This window comes from Pipistrellus hanaki (assembly GCF_964339955.1).
Source record: "Pipistrellus hanaki genome assembly, chromosome: 1".
Classification (NCBI taxonomy): Eukaryota; Metazoa; Chordata; class Mammalia; order Chiroptera; family Vespertilionidae; genus Pipistrellus; species Pipistrellus hanaki.
The window spans coordinates 32,112,080-32,131,726 of NC_140503.1; the positions used below are offsets into that span (position 1 = coordinate 32,112,080).

The 19,647-nt window shown below is 36.2% G+C and overlaps 1 protein-coding gene across 1 annotated transcript in view; it reads right to left on the reverse strand.

Moving 5' to 3' along the window:
* The window catches only part of LRRC9 (leucine rich repeat containing 9), a gene marked incomplete at its 5' end in the record, with an annotated part of 83,696 nt that overhangs the window by 40,558 nt on the left and 23,491 nt on the right, over positions 1-19,647 (reverse strand). Inside the window, 6 exons of the mRNA XM_084905347.1 lie at positions 1,514-1,705; positions 5,493-5,612; positions 9,256-9,468; positions 13,018-13,133; positions 14,183-14,305; positions 16,454-16,586. Of these exons, the coding sequence (XP_084761473.1) occupies positions 1,514-1,705; positions 5,493-5,612; positions 9,256-9,468; positions 13,018-13,133; positions 14,183-14,305; positions 16,454-16,586 (897 nt within the window). The remainder of the gene's footprint in view (positions 1-1,513; positions 1,706-5,492; positions 5,613-9,255; positions 9,469-13,017; positions 13,134-14,182; positions 14,306-16,453; positions 16,587-19,647) is intronic.

Genomic DNA, 19,647 nt, shown 5'->3' on the forward strand with positions numbered 1-19,647 from the left:
TTAGGGGTGATCAGGCAGGCAGAGTGGTTAGGGGCGATCAGGCAGCCAGGCAGGTGAGCAGTTAGGAGCCTGTGGTCCTAGATTGGGAAAGGGTGCAGGCCGGACTGAGGGACACCTCTCATGCATGAATTTCGTGCACTGGGCCTCTAGTTCTTTACATAAAGGTTGAAATTAAATTATATTTGTGAATTAATCTGTCCTGTTTGGAGGTGGATGGTTCTATTCTTACAAAGTGGGAAATTCCATAAGCTGTTGAAAAGTGACTGTGGTGAAAGTGTTCAAAGAACAATGACCGTGCCTCCTTTTAATCTAGATCAGCAGTCAGCTAGTCAGCTACGGACATTTAATTTGACAACATGGATATAGGTGTACTGTGATGATTCAAAAAGTCTGCTTTGATAAAAAGAAAAATATCTTTAAATTTTATGGAGCAAGATGAAATATAAACAGTAATATGGTATGGCCAATTTAATAGAACCAATCTTTGTAAAGCAAGAAAGGAGGATTCTTGAAATTATAAACTTGGGGATTGTTTTAAATACTTGGAGATACACTTCATTTTAAAAATATATATATTTTATTGATTTTTCACCGAGAGGAAGAGAGAGGGATAGAGAGTTAGAAACATTGATTAGCTGCCTCCTGTACACCCCCTACTGGGGATGTGCTGCAACCAAGGTACATGCCCTTGACCGGAATCAAACCTGGGACCTTTCAGTCCACAGGCTGATGCTCTATCCACTGAGCCAAACTGGTTTCGGCACACTTTAAATATAATCATTGCATAATGAAATTTCTTAGCATGAACCTACATATTTTTTGATGAGAAAAAAGTGTTCAAATTTCTTTTTATAGTATAACATAGTGGAGATGACAAATTTTTCCCCCTTTTGTAGTATATTTCTTTTACTGTACTCTATTATCCTTGGTTCCTTTGCTTCATTACAATAAAGTTCTAGCACAGTGAGCTACATAAACTCTCAGAAGTTTTCTAAATGGCAATGACATTTAACATTCTTAAAGCCATAATACTATCAAACCATTAGATTACAAAAATTTCTGGCATGAAATTATAGCCTTCTTATAGGCTATAATGTTACTTTTTATAGCAACATTTGATTCATTTGATTACTATACTAAATTCAGCTTATGAAATACTTACAAGAAATTCTAGCCTGACTAATATTGTTCAATGGTTGAGCACCAACCTATGAACTAGGAGGTCACAATTCAATTCCTGCTCAGGGCATATTCCTGGGTTGCAAGCTCAGTCCCCAGTGGAGAGCGTGCAGGAGGCAGTCAATGATTTTTTTTCTCATTGTTGATGTCTCTCTCTCTCTCTCTCTCTCTCTCTCTCTCTCTCTCTCTCAAATCAATAAAAATATTTTTTTAAAGAAGAAATTCTAATGTAATGAAGATAGTTTTCCTATTTCTGGCTATCATCGAATAGTAGTGAGAAAATGGCTTTGAAATAAAAATAATTGTTTGCTTTTTTATTATGTCTGTTGCATACCTTTTGCCATGGATTATGTCGAATATCAAGAGTAAGAAGGCTTGTGGTGTGTTTACATAATATATTTATTTCATCGCCAGATTTTTTCAGTTGATTCCAGCTCAAGTCTAACTGCTTCAGTTTCATCAGACCTCTAAATCCCTCAAGGGTTATCACATGGTTATGGCTTGCATCCAAATACTCAAGGTTGTACTGCAATAGATACAAATAGAAGCGATGCTGAAAGGATTGTGGTTTGTATTTGCATAGTTCCTTTCTCTATGATCCTCTAAGTATTCTACATGCTTTTTGGTAATCCTCACAGAAACCTAAAACAGTAGTTACACTGCAATCATGGTATCAATGTATACATTCCCTATAGAGCTACAGGTATTTTATTTTAGTCATTCCCTCTTAATTCACACTTTACCCTTATTAACATAGAGTGGCACTGCTTGCTTCCAGAGAAGAGAGGGCAAAGAGAAACTGGGAATATAATTTGTCCCTCAAAACAAGGAATTACACTTCTTAATACTTAGGCTTTTGCTTTAAACTATTGAACATGGTTAAAAGGTTGTTCTTCGGAGGTACAAACCTATTTTAAGATTTTCTTATTCAAAAGTGCATGAACTTAAAAAAAATAATTAAAGTAACATATTGTCTGTTGAAAATTTGGGAACTACAATAAACAGATACAAAGAAAATATAGAAAACATGCCGAAACCGGTTTGGCTCAGTGGTAGAGCGTCGGTCTGTGGACTGAAAGGTCCCAGGTTCGATTCCTGTCAAGGGCATGTACATTGGTTGCGGGCACATCCCCGGTAGGGGGTGTGCAAGAGGCAGCTGGTCGATGTTTCTCTCTCATCGACGTTTCTAGCTCTCTATCCCTCTCTCCTCCTCTCTGAAAAAAATCAATAAAAAGAAAGAAAGAAAACATGTAATTCTATTGCTCAGAATAATTGAAAAATTTTTATTATAGGGACATATATATATTTTTGTATAAAAAGATTATATTGCATAGAATTTTGTGTCTTTTAACATGCTCATATAACCATTAAATGTTCTTCAAAATTATTTTTAATGATAGCATATTATCTAATTTGTGTATTATTAGGATAGTTTTATTTTTATTTTTAAATTTTTAAATTAATCTTTATTGTTGAGATTATTACAGAGGTCTCTCTATATTCCCCCATAGCTCCCTTCCCACCCACCCCAGGCCCTCGCCACCCCATTATCTGTGTCCATAGGTAATGCATACATTCATAAAAGATCTTTGTCTAATCTCTTCCCACACAGCCCCTCCCATAATTCCCTTTCCTCTGAGAATTGTCAGTCTGCTCCATTTCTATTCCCCTCATTCAATTTCATTCATCAGTTTATTCTATTCATCAGATTTTTTATTCATTCGATTTTTAGATTAAATTGTTGATAGATACATTGCCACTTGGTTGTTTATATTTTTAATCTTTACCTTTTTCTTCTTCATCTTAAAGAATACCCTTCAGCATTTCATACAATACTGGTTTGGTGGTGATGAACTTCTTTAGATTTTTCTTGTCTGTGAAGTTCTTTATCTGACCTTCAATTCTAAATGATAGCTTTGCTGGGTAGAGTAATCTTGGTTGTAGGTTCTTGCTATTCATCACTTTGTATATTTCTTGCCACTTCCTTCTGGCCTGCATAGTTTCTGTTGAAAAATCAGCTGACAGTCATATGGGCACTCCTTTGTAGGTAACTAACTGCTTTTCTCTTGCTGCTTTTAAGATTCTATCTTTGTCTTTTGCTCTTGGCATTTTAATTATGATGTGTTTTGGTGTGGTTCACTTTGGGTTCCTTTTGTTTGGGGTTCTCTGTACTTCCTGGACTTGTAAGTCTTTCTTTCACCAGGTAGGGGAAGTTTTCTGTCATTATGTCTTCAAATAAGTTTTCAATATCTTGCTCTCTTTTTTCCATCCCCATAATTTGGATGTTGGTATGCTTGAAATTGTCCCAGAGGCTCCTTACACTATCTTCATATTTTTGGATTCTTTTTCTTTTTGATCTTCTGGTTGGGTGTTCTTTTTGCTTCCTCATATTATTCTTTAGTTCAGTCAATGTATTGAATATGTTTAATTTCTGACTGGTCCTTTTCTTTCTTTTTTTTTTTTTTTTTTTTTTTTTGCATTCTCACTAAGCTCCTTAAAAGTCTCACGAAGTCCCTTAGAGGTTTTTAGAAGATTCTTGAATAACTTTGTAACTGTGGTTTTGAATTCTATATCCAATAGTTTGATTTCTTCCATTACTTTTATTTGTGACATGTTTCTTTGTTTCCACTTTTTGGCCGCTTCCCTGTGTTTGTTTCTATATACTGGGTAGAGCTGCTAAGTCTCCTTGAGTTGATAGAGTGGCCTTATGTAGTAGTTGTCCTATAGGGCTCAGTGGCTCAGCCTTCCCTGTCACCTAAGCTGAGAGTTTCTAGGTGCACCTCTCTGCGGGCTGTTAGCACAGTCTTGTTGTAGTTGAGACTTGAATGCTTTTAGTGTCACTGGGAGGAATTGACCTCCAGGATAACTGGCTGTGAGGACCAGCTGCAACTACAGTGGGAATGCTGCTGTGTAGGAGACACCCTTATGGAGCAGGACTTGCTTCATTGGGGCTTTGGTGCTCACCGAATCTGCCCCTTGAGTGTGTTGCTTACAAATGTGTAGAGTTGTAATCTGGTATGGTCTGACACTGATCACTGGGTACACTGGCTCTTGAGTCTCCAGGAAGGTGCAGTCAGCAACTGCCTAGGGCCACCCAGAGAGAACTGCAAATTTCCCCTCTTTTTATTGGGTTTGAAAGTGCCCAGATGAGGTCCAGCTGTGAAGCAAGGCAGGATAGTGGGTCTTGGGCCTTTTATTGATAGGTTTGGGGCTACCTCACTGAGCTGCAGGTTGTTTGACAGGTTTTTAGCCTGAGAAAGGACAGGCCATTCATATGCAAAAGCTGCTGCCCACAGCTTAGGTGGGGTTGGAAATTGGGTGGGGTGGGGTCTCAGTGAATCACTAGGGCAGAGCAAACAGAAATAGGCAAAAGGGGGAAAGTTAGGACTGAAAGAGACCTTGCTTTGGGCAATGGGTGCAAGATGCAGTATGCAGATGATGTTTTGTTGAGTTGTACACATGAGAACTATATGGCTTTGTGAACCAATGCCACCACAATAAATTCAATTTATAAATAAATAAATAAATAAATAAATAGTACTTTGGCTTACCATAAGATACAAAGAAGGGAGCTTAATTAACCCTGAAACCTAAGGCCAATAAACAAAGTAACTGCCCCCACAACAGTGGTAGAAGCAGCAGTAGAAGGGTGTGATATCGTTGCTAGCAGGTAAGAGAATGAATAAGAGCTGAGAATAATATTCTGAAAAGGTATGTCAATGAGCTGGAACCCAGGGAAACTTGGAATGCTGGATTGGCGTTATGAAATCACATGTGTAATTAGTTTTGCTACATAATATATGACAAGGAAAGCAAAAGCCAGACAAGATCCAAACTAATGTGTATATGAGCATTTCTGTATTTGTCCTATGAACTATGAGATGACAAACATGAGTCAAAGAAGAGCCATGCATGTGACATTCAGGTAGAAAGGACAAGGCAGAGAGAAAAAAAAATAACATGAATAATGAACAGATGGGAAGAACTGACAATATTACATGTGAGGTAGAAGGAGAGAAATAAAATGAAAACGACACTTTCCAAAGGATATTTTAAAAGCAATCTGGAATGGTTTTAATAAAAATTTTTAAAAGTAGCTAGAAATTAGATACAGCCATAAATGCATATTTGGTTTTCAAATGGAATCTCTATTTTAGAGAAAGTAAAATAGTATAGTCTATTTAGGTTTTGTTCCTGATCTGGGCTATATATTCTTGAATATGGTAAACATGAGGTCATAATTACAAGTACAATTTATCCATTAAATTAATAATTCTGCTTTACTTAAATAATTTCAAAAGAACAGTTCTTACCAAGTGGTATACATCATCTAAACAAGTAAATTCATTAAAGCTGATACTAAGTCTTCGAAGTCCTGTTAACTTGGAGAGATCTCTCAGTCTACTCAAGCTGTTACCATGTAGATTCAGATTCTGAAGTAAAATAAAACATAAATTTAAAATAAGACAGATTATATTCTCTACCATAGTTACTTAAATGACATTAAGATTGAGCCAATATGAAAAAAAATCCTGCCCAGCCAGTGGCTCGGTGGCTGAGTGACGACCTATGAATCAGGAGGTCATGATTCAATTCCTGGTCAGGGCACATGCCTGGGTTGCAGGCTTGATCCCCAACATGGGGTATGCAGGAAGCAACTGATCAATGATTCTCTTTCATCATTGATGTTTCTATTTCTCTTTCCCTCTCATTTCCTTTCTGAAATCAATAAAATATATTTTAAAAATCTAATGTAGGATTTTTAGAAGGTTTAGTTTATTATAGCATCATTAGATCTGGTTCATGATTAATTTGATTTTCCACTTTGTCCAAGTTTATCTTTAATTGGCATGAAATTATTTTAAGAAAATAGTTAAATACTAGAGGCCCAGTGCACGGACTCGTGCACTGATGGGGTCTCTCAGCCTGGCCTGCAGGGAGTAGGCCAAAACTGGCTCTCCAACATCCCCCGAGGGGTCCCAGAATGCAGTTCTTGGGTGGGCATTTCTTGTGTGATGTACCCTAGAATCAAGCTCCCTCCTCTCTGGTTCCCGGTGCATCACCTGAGAACCCCAGTTGCCAAGTCACTGCAGCTCAGCAGCTCCTGCATTGAGCATCTGCTCCCTGGTGGTCAGTATGCATCATAGCTAGCTTACAGTTGGCCAGTTGGCTGGTTGGCCAGTCACTTAGGCTTTTATATATATACTAGAGGCCCAGTGCACAAAATTCATGCATGGGGAGAGGGTGGATTCCTCAGCCCAGCCAGCCTGCACCCTCTCTAATCTGGGACCCCTCGAGGGATGTCCAACTGCCTGTTTAGGCCTGATCCTATTGGGCAGTCGGACATCCCTCTCACAATCCAGGACTGCTGGCTCCCAACTGCTCACCTGCCTGCCTTCCTGATTGCCCCTAACCGCTTCTGCCTGCCAGCCTAATCACCCCCTAACCACTCCCATGCCAGCCTGGTTGATGTCTAACTGCTCCCCTGCCAGGCTGTTTTCCCCAACTTCCCTCCTCTGCCTGCCTGGTCCCTCCCAACTGCTTTCCTCTGCTGACCTGATTGCCCACAACTGCCCTCACTTGCAGGCCTGGTGCCTCCCAATTGCCCTCCCTTGCTGGCCATCTTCTGGCGGCCATCTTGTGTCCACATGGGGGTAGCCATTTTGTGTGTTGGAATGATGGTAGATTTGCATATTACTCTTTTATTAGATAGGATGGATACAACTAAATTCCTGGTAGGGAGAAACAAGTGAATGTCAAATAGTTGTAAAAACTTAGCTAAAATTAAGAAGGGCCAATTTAAGCATACCAGTTTATTCTACAGGTCATTTGTAGGTATCATCCATCGTAAATTCTACAGATACCTTACACCTAACATGTCCACAACTGAATGCATCAACTTCCCTAAATATATGCTTGATAGTCTATGTTGTCAATCCTGATTAAGAGTTTCACTATCTGTCTAACAGATTTGTTGATCACCCCCTTTACCTCTTTTCCACATTCATTTGATTCTAGAAATTCTTCTCAAACCAATCACTCCATACTATCATCACTATCAGTGCCTTCGTTCAGACTATTGTTTGTCATTTGGACTACTACAATAGTTTTTACTGGATTTCCATACCACCAGTCTGACTTTAGTGAAATCTAATCAGAAGATGCTAAAATTAGAGTCTTTACAGAGAGAAGGTTTCTTAAAGAATCTAAAATTTTAAATTTGCTTTTAAAAATCCATTCCAATATGGCTATAATCTCCTACTCTTCCACCTATTGCTTCCTGTATTCCAACTGACACCTCTACCTTCTACCATCACACACCTTGTGTTCTAGTCACACTGAGTTTCTCTGGTTCCCTGAAGACACCATGCTCTTTCAAAACCATGTGCCTATGGGTAGAGTATCTCCTCTGCCTGGAATATGTAAACGACTAAATTTCACTTATCCTTCAAAAATCTGCACTAAACTCGCCTCTTTCTGTGGAACTCTCCCAGCAACTCCAAGCTTCCTATGTTTTTTTTACATATCTGTCTCCTCCACTAAAATGATGTCCTTGATGCAGAAAAAATAATTTCTTCATTCTGAACCCCCAATATTTACTTCATTACCTAAAACATAGCCCCGTCTCAGATGAATAAATCAGTGAAAAAAAACAGACTATCACTGACAACCCTAATTTTTTGGTATGTAATTGTGCTGTAAGAAAATATAAAATCATATGTTACAAATCTGAGGTCTTTATTTCTATATAATTTATTTATTTTTATGTATATTTTCATAAAACTCAGTCCGGTGGGGAAGACCAAAAAGAGAGCGAGAGGTATGTACCTGAACTTACAGTAATGGCACAAAGGAGGAAAACAAGGGATATGTTCTCTAAACGTTTTTGTGACATCTAGTATTCTTACTGGAAGTTCTAGAAAGTCTGCTGGCTTTTAAGCAGTATAAACAAATTTAAGATGAAAAAGCCTCTCCATCCTCATGGGTGTTGACCAAATTAATGCATCCAGGGTGAGGTCATAGCAGGCTAAGGCATTCTGAAATCGTATTCTCCTCCTCTCTGTTAAGCAGTATAAACAAATTTAAGATGAAAAAGCCTCTCTTGTTTGTTGTTTGTTTGTTTACTCCTCTCTGTTTGTTTGTTTTTTAATCTTACAAACCACAAATAACAAAAGACCTATCTTCTGTTGTATTTTTAATTTTTATTCAGTCCCTTTAAGTTTACAGAAATACATGTTATGGGATTTCAATCTAGTCAAAACACACTCATACGTATTATGCCTTGCATTACTAAGGCTTTATAATAACATTTTTATTACTCAAATATGACATCTTGATATTATAGTGCAAAAACCAGGGGGGTGAGTGCATGAATGGGAGGGTTGGGGGGTGTAATGGGGGCATAAGGTCATATAATACCTTAATCAATAAAGAAAAAAATAAAAAAGAGACAATTTATTAAAATGTGCTGTAAAACATATTCCAGAATTTAAATAGTTACTATGAAACAATTTGATTAATGAATCTTAATGTCAATTGTATTTCAAAATGATAATATTTGGGGTATGTTAGTTTAACTAAAATATATTACTAAAATTAATCCTGCCATTTAAATTTTATTATCTATTTATTTATTGATAGAGAGAGAGGACAGAGAGAGAGAGAGAGAGAGAGAGAGAGAGAGAGAGAAACATCAATTTGTTGTTCCACTTATTTATGTATTCATTGGTTGATTGATTCTTGTATGTATCCTGACTAGGTATTGAATTCACAACTTTGGTGTATCGGGGCGACACTCCAACTAAGTAACCTACCTGACTAGCGCCAATTTTTAATATATACTGTAAATGTGAATAATAGAAAATTTTAAATTACATGTATAGTTAATATAACATTACTACCAGACCAGGACAAATGTAGCCCACATAGAAGAAAAGGGTTGGGTACTTTGGAATTTGACCACATGATGCCTGGCATGATCAGATAGGTGATTTAATACCTTTAGATTTCATATGATAGGTTCTGATTCCAAATTTAAGGTTCTGGTCCAAAAATATTATTCATTATAATACTTACCACAATATGACTGTATATGTTAGTCTTGGCAAGGGAAAGTATTATTTTATCATCCAAACTAATAAGTTTTGGTCTTGGCTTGATCCTGGGGTCCATTTTTATAACTTCATCATCAAATTTCAATTCCTGGGACAGTACTGATCCTTCTGAACTTTTTTTGCTTTCTTCTAGAATAGCATTGTTGACTGAAGAAAATAAAGAATAAGTCTTGACCTAAAAATTTATTTAAAATATTGAAAATTTGGTTGCTGAGTTTATCATTTTGAAAAATAAATAGGCTATTTAGAAAAGATAAGCTTGTTATATAGTAGCTAGAGGCCCAGTGCACAAAATTCATGCAAGGTGCTTGGCCCTTGCCTGCCGCAGTGGTCGCCTTTGCCTCAGCCCTCTCAGCCCTGGCTTCATCTGGAAGGTCATCTGGAAGGATGTCTGGTCTAATTATCATATTATGCTTTTATATCATAGACTGGAGGCCCGGTGCATAAAATTCATGCATGAGTCAGGGGTCCCTTAGCCCAGCCTGTACCCTCTCCAATCAGGGACCCCTTGGGATATGTCTGATATCCGTCAGTCAGATATCCCTCTCACAATCTGGGACCACTGGCTCATAATTGCTCACCTGCCTACCTGCCTGATCACCCCTAACCACCTCTGCCTAAGCCCACCACCATGGCTTTGTCTGGAAGGACATCTGGAAAGTCATCTGGAAGATGTCCAGTCTAATTAGCATATTACTCTTTTATTATTATAGATACATATGGTGATAAGAATCACATTAGGCAATGTATGAAAGTAGATTAAAAATTGTGGGCTAAGAATAGGTGTGATGTATTCATCCCCTCCCACTAAATATTCCTTAAAATCAGCAAAAAATTACATTACAATGGATAGAGCACAACAAAAGACTAGAAATTGTGAGTCATAAATAAGAGGGGACTGAATTGACAGAGAAATAGAAGCAGAAAGGTAACCTCTAGCCAAAACACATGCAGGAGATAACCACTGGAGAGCAGGTCCAGAGAAACCTGGTGTTCTGAGTGGACAAGTAACACAGCAGGAGAATGCTCCAGGTAATTATTAATTAGATAATTATATAATTTTGGTAAGAATTACATAGTGATAAGCAAGAAAAATATGAACAGACAGAAGTGACTCTAGAAAAAAAAACAATCTATAAGAGAATTTTCAAAAACCTAGGAGAATAAAGCATCTATAATAGAATAAAGTATCTATCTACTATAGAAAAAAATAAGATAAAAACCTTGAAATAAAAACAATAAGTGGAATTAATAAATGCTTTGACAAACCAATTGGATATGGTAGCAGATGAAATTAGCCATGTGAAAGCTGATATTGTGGAACTCATCCAGAACACAAAATTTTAAAATTGAAGATATAAAATATAAATGAAAATATTTACAAGATGTGGAGGATAATTTAGAATGGCCAACGTTTAGTTCCAGGGAGCTTGCCAGAAAATAGAACAGAGGAAATAATCAAGGAATTACAAGAAGAAAACTTCCCTAAACTAAGGAAAGAACTGAATCTTCAGGTCAAAAGAGCTCGTGAAGTGGCAAGCAGAAGAATGATGGGGTTACTGACTTTGCTGACATCACTGAATGGTCAGGAACTGTCCACCTCACAACTACTTATACTTTAAGGTTTTTTCTATTTATTATTTGTCTGCATTTCTGAATCTTTTGCTGAAAGCATACTTGACTAATACAATTTCATTCATAATAACAATATAAAATATACATGCCCAGAACTATACTTGACAAGAATTAAGGCCAATATAAAGAAAACTGTCAGAGAAGACTTGAGTAAATGAAATAACTTATCATGTTCCTGGATGAGAGGCCCAATACTGCAAAGTATTCATTTTATTCTAAATGAAGTTTTAAATTCAATACAATCTCAATCTAATCCTAATAGGATTTTGAAATAGAATTTAACAAGCTTATTCTAAATTTTATTTGGAAAAGAAAATGCTCAAGAGTAGCTGAGAATTTATTTTCTCGATGAGTTGGGGACAGGAGGAGGGAATTTGCCCTATCACTTATCAAAACATATCAAGGTTGTAATAACCAAAACAATGTGATAGGGGTCTAAGATTAGACAAAGATGAATGGAACAGAATAGAAAGATCTATAAATGGACCCCTTGTATATGAAAACAAAGATGGTATCTTAAATGGAGGAAAAATAGATGTTTGTCAAGTAGCTATTCATTTTTAAGAGAAAATTTATTTGGTTACCATACCTACCTCACACAATATAAAAAAATACCTATATGGAACTAAATACCTAAAAGTTTTAGAATAATCTATATAAGATTTGGGAGGAAAACAAAGAATATTTATATAAGCCTTCTGAAATGAGACATAAAATTTAGAGTCCATATTGGAAAAAAAAGAAATATCTGAATTCTTAAAAAATAATGTGTAAATTACAAATTAAAATGAATGTTTTTTGCTACAAAAAATATGACAGAAAATACTTGCAGCATATAGGCATGATAAAGGATTAATATCCAGAATGCATATAAAATTTTTCCAATCAGTTTGAAAACAATAGAGCCCAATAGAAAATGGTTAAAGTATATTACAGGTGATTCAAAAAATTATAAATAACCCATAACATATGAAATAATAAAATAACCTTTTTCTTTTTTCTTTTTTTCCCATCTGAGTGAGGAAAAAAGGATTGGTAATATCCTGTGTCAGCAGAGATGAAAAAAAACCAAACACTAAAATACTGTTGGAAATTTATAAAATGGTGACATCTTTGCAGAGAATGCTCAAATTATCAAAATTTAAAATGTATATGCCCTTTTACTATCCAAATTATTCTTTAAATCTACGTTGCAGAGAAACATCTACAATGATGTTCACTGAAATATTGTTTTAAATAGTAATAATACTGAAAGAAACCTATGTTTCATCAGTAGGGAAGTCAAATAAATGATTATTACTAAATAGTTTGCACCTACCAAAAGACTGATGTATAGACCTATATATATTCAAGTGAAAATATGTCTAAAACCTATTGTTAATGGCAAAAATCATCACAGAACACTTAGAATTTAATTTCACAATGTAAAATGTGTTGTTATATTTGTAAATGTATAGAATAAGTCTGAAAACAAACCCACAAAGCCATTAATGATGGATGCCTCCTGAAAGGGAGTGGGGTTGAAGTGAAAGCAGATTTTCATGTTTATTCCATACTAGAGGACCAGTGCACGAATTCGTGCATGGGTGGGGTTCCTCGGCCTGGCTGGTGAATGGGGCTGATCGGGACCAGCCAGCTGGGGGGAAGGGACCATGAGAGGTTGGATGTGGGAGTGCACTTACCACCCGCCCAGTTGGGGTGAGGAACCATGGGAGGTTGGTCAGCTATGGGAGGTTGGTTGTGGGAATGCACTGACCACCAGGGGGCAGCTCCTGCATTGAGCATCTGCCCCCTGTTGGTCAGTGCACATCATAGTGACTGGTTGCAATGGTTGCTTAGGCTTTTATATATATAGATTCTTCAATATAGTTTGAATCTTTTCCAGTGGGACTCCAGCCATATGGTACTCATGTAGTATATTTGCATAATTAAAATATTTAGGTGTCATAATGATTTGCTTTTAAAATTTGAGTATATATGCATATACATATATGTATTTATATAATGTATTTGAAATAGCATTATTAGACTTCAAATTAATGTTATGTTCTCATTTAAGAAACTCTAGTATTAAAAATAACATCCATACCACTGTAACGAACTCAAATTCAACGATGTATTCTGGCAAAACAAGGTCATGATCAAAGACAAACCACTTGGACTGCCGAAAGCTGCAATCACAGTTTCTTTGTCCCACCATAGAACCTAGAATAAAATCAGAAACAAAAACGGGCAAAACAAACACTCTTCAACATGACACAAAATATACCTTTTCATTCTTACATAGATTCATAAATAACAAATTCAGTTAGAGTGTGGAGGGTTTTTTCTTATATTTTCCCACACTACCTCGACTGTTAATTCTATAAGTACTAGTCACTCTGTCACAACATAGACTAGTAGGATTTACTTTTTTTCATATTATTTCCCTTTTCATACTTTTCCACTTTTCTATTCAGTATGTGATATATTGTTTAGACTAATGTATCTCTCTAGCCCTAATCAGTTTGGTTCAATGGATAGAGCACATGTGTCAAACACAAGGCCCGCGGGCCAAATCCAGCCCGCCAGGCCTTGCAATGTGGCCCCCACCGCGCTGTCATCACTGCACTCCGCTGTCAGTTTATGACATTGTCAGTTTATGACTGTTCAGTAAACCATTTGGCCCGCGATTTAGGCTGGATTTTAGATTTTGGCCCTTTCTCTGATTGAGTTTGACACCCCTAGGATAGAGCATCAGCCTGCAGACTCAAAGGTCCCAGGTTCAATTCTGGTCAAGGGCATGTACCTTGGTTGCTGGCACATCCCCAGTAGGGAGTGTGCAAGAGGCAGCTGACCAATGTTTCTCTCTCATTGATGTTTCTAACTCTCTATCCCTCTCCCTTCCTCTCTGTAAAGAATCAATAAAATGTATATTTCTAAAAATGTATTTATCTAAAATCTTTGTTGTTAAAAGGGTTTTATCTTTTATCATATTATTTATCTATATATATATATATACATACATACATATATATGTATATATACACACACACACACACATATATATATAATATGTATGTCAAATATAAAATTTTACAAATAAAATATTTGCACACATAAATGACATTGATGTAGGGGTTAGAAAAATGGAAGTTCATTAGTATCTAGGAACATAGTTTTGTAGAAACGTTTACTAATTTCTTTAAGTAGAGGTTAAATTGTAACATGTATTCAGAAAGATGAAAGCACATTTCTCTTTATGGCAGACATACTTAGTGCACATTTTCGAGGAATGAACACTGAATTAGCCATTGGGTAGTTGGCTTGATTGATGGTGTCATGTTCACGAGCCTGAACACTCTGGCCAAGGAAAACCTTTGTAATGAGGAGGATGCCTAAGTTGAAAAAACAAATTATTTTTAACAGTTCATTTTAGTAATTTTCCAATATAACATTCCTCATTGGCCCCAGACCTGACTGTATGTTCTATAAAGGCAGAGATCCTGCCTAACTTGTTGCCATTGGCTAGCACATAGCACATTGCTCGATCCAAAATAATAGCTCAAGAAATATTTGTTGAATAAATGCAATGGTTATAAAAGGAGATTCTTGTGATTATATCAATCAAAGCTTTACAGAAAAGGAAGGAAAGGACCCAATAATTTAGCAATATTTTATCAAGTAATTTAAAATAAGAAATCTGTTGTTCTTAATGTTAACTGTTGTAAAAATTCATCTCTGCATCATTAGTATTTAGCATGTGGCTTGGAGCATAAAGAGACATTCAATAAATGTCTACTGATGGCTGAACATTTCTTTTCCCTTTAGATTTTAGGGAACCTTGAGATTCACTAAATCTCAAGGATCTCTAGGAGTCACTGAATCATATTGAGTAAGTTCTAATTATTATGCATACAACATTCAGATGACTTTTTACATATCCTATATAATAAAAGGATAACATGCAAATTGACACTAACAGTGGAATGACCAGGAAAGACTGGTCAATATGGTGCACACTGACCATTAGGGGGTAGATGCTCCACAGGGGGAGAGATCTGCTCAGCCACAAGCATGACGGCTGCAAGCATAGCGGTGGTGGCGGGAGCCTCTCAGCACTAAGGATGTCTGACTGACCACTGGCTCCTGGGCTGCCAGAATTATGTCCACCTGCCAGCTTAGGCCCAATTCCCCAGGGATCGTAGACAAGTAGACATCCCCTGAGGGGTCCCGGACTGCGAGAGGGTGCAGGCAGGGCTAAGGGACCCCCGCCCGCGCCTCCCCCTTTGCCAAGTGCACAAATTTTCATGCACTAGGCCTCTAGTAAGCTATAAAATGTTAATTGGTAGAAACTAATTGCTTTAGAAAGCATATACAAGAAAGATAGAAAACACCATCCTTAGGATAAAAATGAAGAAGGATTAGAAAAAAGATTTAAATGTTGTTTTTTCAAATAAATAGTTCTTTCTAGATTCAATAATCTGCTTAATTTTCTGGAACCTAGAATATCACTCTTATAAATGAGTTAACCAAATTTCTGACTGCTCAATCTTCAGTAGGTAGGATAGTTAAGACCAAAGAATAGGTGTCCCTTATTCCCTGACCTGGCCAATTCTCATTATGATGAGAATTGATACTATTCATTAATATTTCATCTTTGTAACTCTTATGATAATTGTAAATCTACATTAATTTGCATAATAATTAATGCTTGTGAGCACCATAAAAGACAAGACTGTCTAGTTTGCATTGACTATCCTTATCACCTACCAAGTGCTTCACTGTGTGTAAGCATTCAGTAAATACTGGTGGGATGAAAAATGAACTGTGAAAGAGGGCAAGGCAAGAGAGGACATGATGAGCTGATCTTTTCCCCTAATCTGTAGGTACCAGGGAACCTCTTCTAGAAGCATCTACAAATGGGTCATGTGCCTTTATATCTACTCAAGATGCAAATAAAGTTTTGATGACTGAATCAATGAAATAACAAAAGATTACCTTTAAAAAGGCAACTTAAAAAGCAATCCATATACTTCACAATGGGTCTTTAGCCAATATTGGACTTATAACCAGGTTTTCTTATCATCTTATATTTTGATAATTAAGGACAAATAAGGCCTGCCTTTTGGAGTGCTCTCTATGATTATTGCATAAATGAGCCAAGTTCTCTTTCCCACAAATTTGGGGTATGTGTAAATAATGTATAAACATTTACATGTATGTATGTATGTATACTTAAAGTTTATTTTAGGACACAATGAACAAAAGCAGACTTTATATTAGATAATGTGGATTAAATATGAGTAACAAATGAGTCTCATCCTATTAATGTTGACACATAATAATCACTCAGCAATATTTGTTGACAACCTGACTAAAGTAATAGATCAGAAAGTCATGTATCAACTCAATCGTAAATACTAAATAAAATGGTTTCAGAAAATCTCCCTGAGTTAATAAGCCAAGTATCAAAAGTGCTATGAAACAAATGAATTTGAAGACTTAGAACTTAAAAGTTCAGAAATAGAGTATATTTGTATTACCATATCTAAAGAGCTCATGGTCTAAAGAGTTTTTCTTTTCATCCTTGCGCTTTTGTTGTAGAAGTTCAATTCTGGGACACTCGCACATACTTAGGCTGTTAGCAAGAGGGACAGCTTCCTTTCTGAGAGACAGCTGTAATGAAAAACAAAGCCAGTACTTTTATAAAATTGGTAATATTTCAACATAGTGGGTTTATTATTTTATGTTTATGTGGTGCAGGAGCTACAGTTTTACACATATTCACTGACACCCCATTAGTAATTGTGCATATTCCAGAATATCTATGGGAATGAGATATTACATTAATGAAGGTTCTATCATATGTATATTTTTTCTAGTAATATATCTGGTCTAATAATATACCTTGTTTTTCAGATATATATCACTGTGCTAATGCATAGAAATTTTAGTTTGCACTGTGACTTGATCTCTTTCTTCAAAGTGTTTTATCAGAAATAACTATGTTACTTGTTGTGAAAGCAACTCTAAAGAGCAAGCAATCTCTAGTTTTATCAGTAAAAGAAAAAAAAATAGAGCTAAGAGAGATTGTATGATGTATCCAAAGACAGAAGTAGAATTTGGCAAAGCCATGATCCAAACTTATTTCTACTTCTCCATGTCACTATCTCAGTTTTGAAGTTATTATTTAATGTTAGTAGCCAAATTATCTAGAAATAGAACTTTTCTGTAAATGCTGAATTGCCTATATCTTTTTTTTGCATTGAAATCTGTTGTCCAGAGGTTTTATAAAATAAATTATGAAATGTGGCTCATATCACCACAATTTCCACATCCCAGTAAGTACAATCTTCATTATTAGATGCAAGCTATATGTATGGCATTGTGAGGCTATAGCATGGTCGTGGCTGTCAAATAAGAGAGGGGATGGAAATTATACCCAATAATAAAAAAAAATACGAGGCATCAAATATTTTATCTTTTTTTTTTAACTGAAGTGGTTAAAATTAGACATAATTCCAATAATCAAAAACTTTATAGATGAAAGTATTTTTAAGAGGAATAAAACATATGAAGGCACAGAAACAGGTGTGATTGCCATTCATCCATCTGCCCAACTATCCATCTTTTATTCCTCAGACTTCAGCTAAGAATCTATAAACAAAGACCCTATCCTCAAGGACTTTTGGAGAAATGCACATAAATGATTACATTTCAATATAACAAATGTGCTCCAACTGCTTGCCACTTAATCAATTTCCACTTAACCAATTCACAGCATTAATCAATATTTCCATTATCTCTATAACCCACAGTATGGTAACAATCAGTATAAGAGAGTACTTTTAAAATTACTAATTACTTCTAATTCCATCCAATCATGTTGTATGCTTATCAAAAGTCAGTTAATTTCGTTCATAAACTTGTTTATACTGGTTTTATTTATTATTGAAATCATGTACATTGCATAAAACAATGAAATATGAGTTTTTTTCTCCAGCCAATATGTCCCCCATTTCTAAGATCTTAACAATGAGAGTAATTGGTGGGCGTTGTATAAAGAAGGGCATGTTAGTAAAATCTAATCTTTGGGCATTCTGATGTTTTGAAGCAAGACAAGGAACAAAAAGGAAACAAAGATAGGGCAATCAGGGAAAAAAAAAAGGATAAAAATAGTGCAATATCATGGATGCCAAAGGAGAGTTTCAGAAAGGAAAAAAAATCAGTCAATAGTATCAAATGTACAGACAATAGTAGTAAATGTTATTTAAAAAATCTTACGTGCCAGCAACTGGTCCAAGAACCCTTTTGATAAATTTTAACAACACATTTTACTTAATCAAATATTTCCAAAATATTATCATTTCAATAAATAATCAATATAAGAAATTACAGTCCCGTTTTCTGTACTATGTCTTCAAAAAACTGGTATATATTATAAACTTAGAGTCTATTTCTGTTCTGGCTGGTAGCCCTTCAAATGCTCAGCAGTCACATGTGGGTAGTGGCTACTGTACTGGATAGAGCATTGTAGAGAGCCATTGGGAGGATTAGAATTATTGCATCTCCTTTAGGAGATGCAGGAGTTGAAGCACTGGCACAGTGTCTGGCAGGCAGAAAACGGACAGAAATGTTAGCCCATCCTTCCCCTACCCTCTGTGCCCATGATGGTTCATAGTTCTCTGAAGTGACCCTGAGCACTTTACTTTCTAAAACTCTCAATTCCCCACCTCCCTCATACTTCTCTTCCAGAAAGTACATGGAGGGCACTCTCACCATACCACCTGCTGAAGCCACCCTCACCTCTGACCTAAGTCTCGTAGCACCTCCTGCATATAGTGCCCTTGTTATTTGCTCCTACTCCCTTCAATCCATTCTCCACAGAGCAGCTGGGAGGTTGTTGTTTTGTTCTAAAATGTTGGTAAAAATATGGTAAAAGATACCATTTTGAACATTTTAAGCATACAATTCATTGGCATTAAGTATAGTCACAATATTGTGCAACCATCACCACTATCCATTTCCAGAACTTTTCAACTTTCCAAATAGAAGCTCTGTACTCATTAGGCAATAACTCCTTATTCCTCTATCCTCCCCACCTCACTTGTTCATATATATTTTCAAGGTTCATCCATGTCATAGCATGTATCAGAATTTCATTACCTTCTATGGCTGAAAAAAAATGGGTTTGTTTACCCATTCATTGTGTTGTGTCTAGTTTTTGGCTCTTGTCAAAAATGATGTTGTGGACACTGATATACAAGAACTTTTTTAATGCATATGTCACTAAATCCTGACAACTCTGTGAAGTAGATACCATTATCATCTTCATTTAAAGGTGAGTAGGGTAGTGGATTCAAATGCAGCAATATTTTTGTTTTATGCGTTCTCTGATATGAAAAGGGTTAGGAAACCCGGCTCTATACCAGTGTGCTACAGCTGTCTCAACAAGAAGGTAGAGGACTGAGAAGGGTTGATGATATTTTGGAGCTAAGGAGAGACCAGGAATAGAGCAACATCAGCATCAAAGTGCAGACCGGGAAGTAGAGAATACATAAATGGTGGCAGTAAAAAGAAAGAGAAAAATAGGATGACAGAAAGCACAGCAGTGCTTTCTGTCATATATATATTCCCCCCCCTTCAAAAAAAAAAAAAGGGAAGGACCTTAGAAAGTTGAAAACAGATGAAAGTGGACTTCAAGATCATCAATAAAAGGACCATAAATAAAAAGTAA